This window comes from Halyomorpha halys, unplaced genomic scaffold (assembly GCF_000696795.3).
Source record: "Halyomorpha halys isolate HHAL.00 unplaced genomic scaffold, Hhal_1.1 Scaffold1.1, whole genome shotgun sequence".
NCBI lineage: Eukaryota > Metazoa > Arthropoda > Insecta > Hemiptera > Pentatomidae > Halyomorpha > Halyomorpha halys.
The window spans coordinates 357028-362884 of NW_027115366.1; the positions used below are offsets into that span (position 1 = coordinate 357028).

At 31.0% G+C, this 5857-nt stretch overlaps 1 protein-coding gene across 5 annotated transcripts in view; it reads left to right on the forward strand.

The window, feature by feature from the left end:
* Nucleotides 1-5857, forward strand: part of Pop2 (CCR4-NOT transcription complex subunit Pop2) — a 43628-nt gene that overhangs the window by 28058 nt on the left and 9713 nt on the right. For all 5 annotated transcript variants that reach the window (XM_067052436.1, XM_067052435.1, XM_014431751.2 and 2 more), the window contains 2 exons: nucleotides 229-390; nucleotides 5113-5227. In XM_067052436.1, the coding sequence (XP_066908537.1) occupies nucleotides 229-390; nucleotides 5113-5227 (277 nt within the window). The remainder of the gene's footprint in view (nucleotides 1-228; nucleotides 391-5112; nucleotides 5228-5857) is intronic.

Consider the following 5857-nt stretch of genomic DNA (forward strand, 5'->3'; position numbering starts at 1 on the left):
ATTCATAAAAATAAATTATCACTTGCACATAATCAGAGATGGGCAAAAATTAGCTATAGTTAAAATCGCCATGGATACGACCCTTATTCATGAATGAACCATTGATAAATGAATATCGTATCCATGGCAACTTTAGCTATTAGTTTCATATTTGCCCAACTCTGCACATAATTGCACTATATTTGATGTTAAAGGAATATTAACCATCATTTTTTGTTTTCTTTCCAGAGAAGATATGTATGCTCAGGATAGTATCGATCTTCTTCAGAATTCAGGAATTCAATTTAAGAAACATGAAGAAGATGGAATCGACCCTGTAGACTTCGCAGAACTTCTTATGACGTCAGGAATTGTACTGATGGAGAATATTAAGTGGTTATCCTTTCATAGGTATATTCACTTCTATTTAATATTATTTGTTGTTCAATGTCCTGTAGCAGGGATGGCCAACAAGGGTGCGGTCGACCGGTCAATCGCGAGTCCAATTTTGGTCGCTCGCTGTAGAATTCTGTGTCCCATGGACTTTGAAGCGATCGTAGTTGACAAAACTTACTGGCAATAATTTAATTCATTTTGGAAATTCATAGAATCCTGACAGCCTGACACTGAGATCTCTGCCCATCAGAACAATACATTTTGACTTCTGTGTTACACTTGTCACCAGACATAACAATTACGACTCGATTAATCAAAGAACACAGTCAGTTAGCTTGAATATTTGGTAGTGTCATACGGCTTCTTCTTTTCTTTTATATTAACAGTATTATTAAGAATCAATATTTTTTATTCTGGGTGACCATGTTGAGTTTCAATTTTTCTTCTGTTTAAAATGCAAAAGTCCCTTTTCGTTGTTTAAAATTAAATTCCTTTTCTTACCTATCTACAAACTTGATAAGTGAGTTTTCTCAACAACATATCTCTAAACTGCGCTCATTAAACTGAGAGAAAAATTAGGGACAGTATTTCAAAGATATTAGGAATAACAATAATTCTTTTTACATTATAAAGCCAGTATTGTAAACCGTAATAAATATATTTTAACTTTAATATACTTGTATTGCTGTCCCTGATCGTAGTATACAGTATCGATATTGTTTCTCTTAATGTTACGGAGATGAATATTTAATTCAACATTTATTTTTTAAATTGTTGTACTTTTTTTTCATTCTAGTATACCCATGAACAAGAGTAACAAACCAAAAAAATCGAAAATTTGTCTTAAAATATAAAACTTAGAATGGGAAGTTGATTACTTTTTTACAATGGTGAATGATAAATGATGTTTAATATACCTTACATTGAAACACACTTTATAAACATAATATACATTTTACACCCCTTCTTCTCTTGTAGACTACGCCTATGATAAGTCGATCGCGACTCAGTTTTAAGATAAGAAGTAGATCTTATGTACAGAAAAGTTGGCCACCCCTGCTCTATAGCAATGCACTGACTATGTGAGATATTCCATTTAAAAAAAAAAAAAATCATCTTAAATTTTATAAAATATTATAAAGTATGAAATATAATAATTATATTAAAATAACTTTACAGTCCCTTTCCCGTTAAAATTTTGGGTGTCTTAGCTAAAAGGAAAATTTCACATCTTAACCATATTTTAAACATAAAAAAATTTATTATGCCAACCCACTGCTAAGTCGAAACCTTCTGAATCAGTTTATGCTATGTGTCCTTATTCTGTTGAGCTATTATCCAATTACTTATTCCAAGTGAGCAATATCATTCCACCACTGTCATCTTAGATCTACTTTAACACCTGGCTTAGAAGTTTCTTCCAGAATCTTTTGGCTGGAATCACACTATCAATCATAAATATTTATTACTACTTATGAATCAATTCTATTTCTATAGATCACATCGCAACTCGTAGTGTATATTGTAATAATCACAAAAATTATTTAAAATTAAATAAAAAGAATTTTAATCGTTTTAAACTAATTTCAAATATAAAAGAGATAGCTTGGGTTGAAATTCAAAAGTTCAATATTTAACAGATAATATAATTTTATAACATAAGAGACTTTTCTCAGGGCGTGTTTCCTGGCAATCAGAACAGACAACACTTCACTTTACTACTAATAAGACTAACTTAATTTCTAGACATTTTACAAACACAATAAATTCTACTTAGAAACAAGACTAACCAATTACACAGCTTCTCCTGATAATTGTTGATCCCTTCTTGTCGATGATGCTATATCCAAAACTCCCAACAATGGCTTTAGTCTTTCCCGCTTCTAGCCGAACGGAAGTCTTCTCTCAAAGCCAGCAAAATCAAGAATCCTTGTTTCCTCTCCTCTCTTCAATTTTCACTGGTCGATCCAACTAATCGTTTGTAGTACAATCACTCTGCTTTATTTGCTATGAATTGCGATGTAATTAGTCTAATAATAATTGTCACTTTCTTCTTTGATATTCCTTTTCCATAATTACTGCATAAGAACAACAAAAGTTGACAAATTTCATTCCATGTTATCAAACACAAACAACCCAACAAACACTTCGGAAGGACGCGAATCGCCATCTTTCTTGTTTTGAAAAGCGTCTTTATTTTAGATAATGAAAACTGGTTAGCTTGCTTTTTGATTTAAAATAACAAATAAACAATACTGAAACAATATACATAAATATAAAAACGTAATTAAAATCATTTATCTATAAATATCAACTATTTATTAAAAAAGAGGATAATACAATATAGTCTCAGGGTCTAAATTCTTCCTTTATTTTTGTGAATGCTTTCTATAATGTTAATCAGAGTTGGACATTTGTCAGTTGGGGAATTTATCACACTAAATTTTTAGTTGAGATTTTCAGTCACTAACGAAAAAGTTTAATTCAACTTGACTAAAATTTTTCCAATTAAAAAATATGACTGAAAAATCTAAATAAATTTGTATTCATTGTTTTTTTATCTAAAATTTCAATTGGGTGAAAATTTATTCATATAACTTATTTGCACGATTGAGCAAAATTTACCTAGATCGGACGAAAAGTGTAATGCTTCCACTTCACAATTAATATGTCCTATAGAGTTGAAATTATTAATGGTGGTTCTTACAGTGTAGATGTGGTGTATGATTCAAGTATTCCCTGGGATAAGTTATTGGGGGATATTATCCGAATTAATTATAATTTGCTGGTATAAATGGATTGGACTGTATTTGAAATGGATATGAAATAAATTATGCATGGTAAACAAAGTGAAAATAAGTCTCTATTCTTGAAAGATTTATAACAGAATTTATATGTGGTTTTGCCAAAAGTCTTGTACTATATAGTATAACCGCAAATTTTGACTTATCCTTAGTTATATGTTTATTGTTTACAGTTGCCCACGCTCAGCGGAGAAGAGGGTGAGTTAAAGGAAAATAATAAAAAAAATAAATATAATCACAAAAGGAAAAAAAGATAAAACAATAAAGAATTACTCCTTAGGTGCCACGTTATTTTTTTCTAGGAAATAACGGAAACCCCGAAGCATTATGCCCACAATATAGCTAAAATATACCACTATATAAACAATTGTTGAATTATGACCAGTGGCGAATACCTTTACATGTAGATAACAGAAAACCTAGGGGTGTTACCTACCCACCTATTGAATTATCGTAATATTCCGTGAACAACAACAAAAAAAAAAACAAGTAAATTAACAAGTTGAAAGAACAGCTACAATAGCACAAAGCTATATGTACAAAAGTTTAATAATAAGAAGAAATATATATATACAGAGAAAGAAAAAAAGGAAAAAAAAAAGAATTCTTATCAATTAATAAAACAATTAAAACTTATAGGTTGACTTAACCTTAACTTAAATGCTTAACCTTAATAACTATATTTACATTATTATCCAAAAGAGTATAAAAGTGGATATAAAATAAAAACAAAATAAAATTTAGTTCAAACCCCACGTAGTCCTTTTGTAGGGTGCACTCCTGCCCGAACACAAGGTTGTCCGATATTTCCTCTCTGGTCGCCGTCTCACCACTCCAGAATTATAGAGATGTAATCTCTAATGATGTAATGCTGCAACTCTCCTATCCAGGACGTGCTGAATATCCGTTGTTACGCACTCCACTATATCTCCACTTCTAGTGTTAATGACCGTCTATTGAAGTAAAACACCATAATTTTGAAAAACAATCGTAACGTGTTCCAAAATCAAACTGTCACCTTCACAAAACCAAAACCCACTCGTCTGAACATGCGTGCTCCAAAATCAAACTGTCGCCTTCACAAAAAGAAAACCCACTCGTCAGAACATATCGCTCGTGTTTTGTTTTTCCCATGACAACCGTAACACCTCTTGTCTACACAGATCTAGCCAGTGTTTTTATTTCACCATGACAACCGTAACACCCCTTGTCTATGCAGATATCGCCAGTGCTTTTATTTCACAATGGCAACCGTAACAATAGGTTAGGTTTTCGTTCAATTTTGATTTAGACCATTGATTTAAATGGAGTTACATTGAGTAGTGAAAGGTATTATTGTTTACTTGGTGAGCTATTGAGCTGTTTTATGGTGCATATTCTTGATCTCTTGTATTATGCTCTGTTCTCCCCCCATTGCCTTGGTGTGGTGAAGAACTACTCACTCATGGTGAATTGTTGATTTCTACCAGAAAGTCATGTGGCTCTTGAGACGGTGTTTACCCTTCTACCTCTTGTACAGGCCAAGATGGCTACAGAGACTCTACTAATTTGTGTGTTTGCCTCTAGATGGCATCATCTTGAATTCCTATTCAACGTGTGAGGGGGAGTCTTCCTCAAACATGTGGATTAAGGTTGGTTAAAAAAAAAAAAAAAATATATACCTTTTATCTTTACCGTGACTGGTCCCTCATTAAATAATCTTGTTTTATTATTTTTTGCCACCTTTTTTCCCAAGTTTCTCGTTGACTCCATTCCTTAGAACCCACTCCGTTCAGGCTCATCAAGAAGACATAACTTGCTCCTGATTATAGTGGTGAGAGATGTAGATCTCCATCGAAACATTATATTATTGTAATATGTTAAATTGTCTAGTTATTTATAAACTATTTGTGAATTATATTTTTGTAACTTATTATTTTTATAATTTTTTCAGTGGCTATGACTTTGGATACCTATTGAAACTGCTTACTAATCAGAACTTGCCGAATGATGAGAGCGAATTCTTTGAGCTTCTGAAGATCTACTTTCCTACTGTTTATGATGTAAAAGTTAGTACACCCAAGAGTTAACTTAATAATAAACAAATCGTTGTTTGATTTCCTAAATACTGATATTTCTTTGAATCGAATCGAGTTTGAGAGACTACTTCAGTATTTTCTTTTCGTTGTTGCTTAAATTACAAAATTTAAATTTATTTTTCTTGGCGTGAATTCAGTTTCTGATTCGATTTTTTTTTTTTTTTTTTTTTTTTTTCACTTATCATTTTTCTGCACAAAGTTGTTGTTTGGTTTGTATCGAATCATTATCTTATATATTGAATTTGTAAATCTTCTTTCAATATACTTTTGTTTTTTTGCCGTAGTATTTTTAGTTTTTTTATAATTTTTTTTTATTCTAAAAGTTATTTGTGATAAGTCCACTTATCATTTATTTATTGATTAGTTTATATTTTATACATTTTTAGAGTATTTTAATTTTTATTTTGAATAAATTGTCTAGTAGGTTATACTTTTCTTATAGAATATTCTCGGTTTTAACTTTTAGTTCTGTCGAAAATCAAAGTTCGATTCTCATTTTAACCTATAACAAGTTGAAAGAACAGCTACAATAGCACAAAGCTATATGTACAAAAGTTTAATAATAAGAAGAAATATATATATACAGAGAAAGAAAAAAAG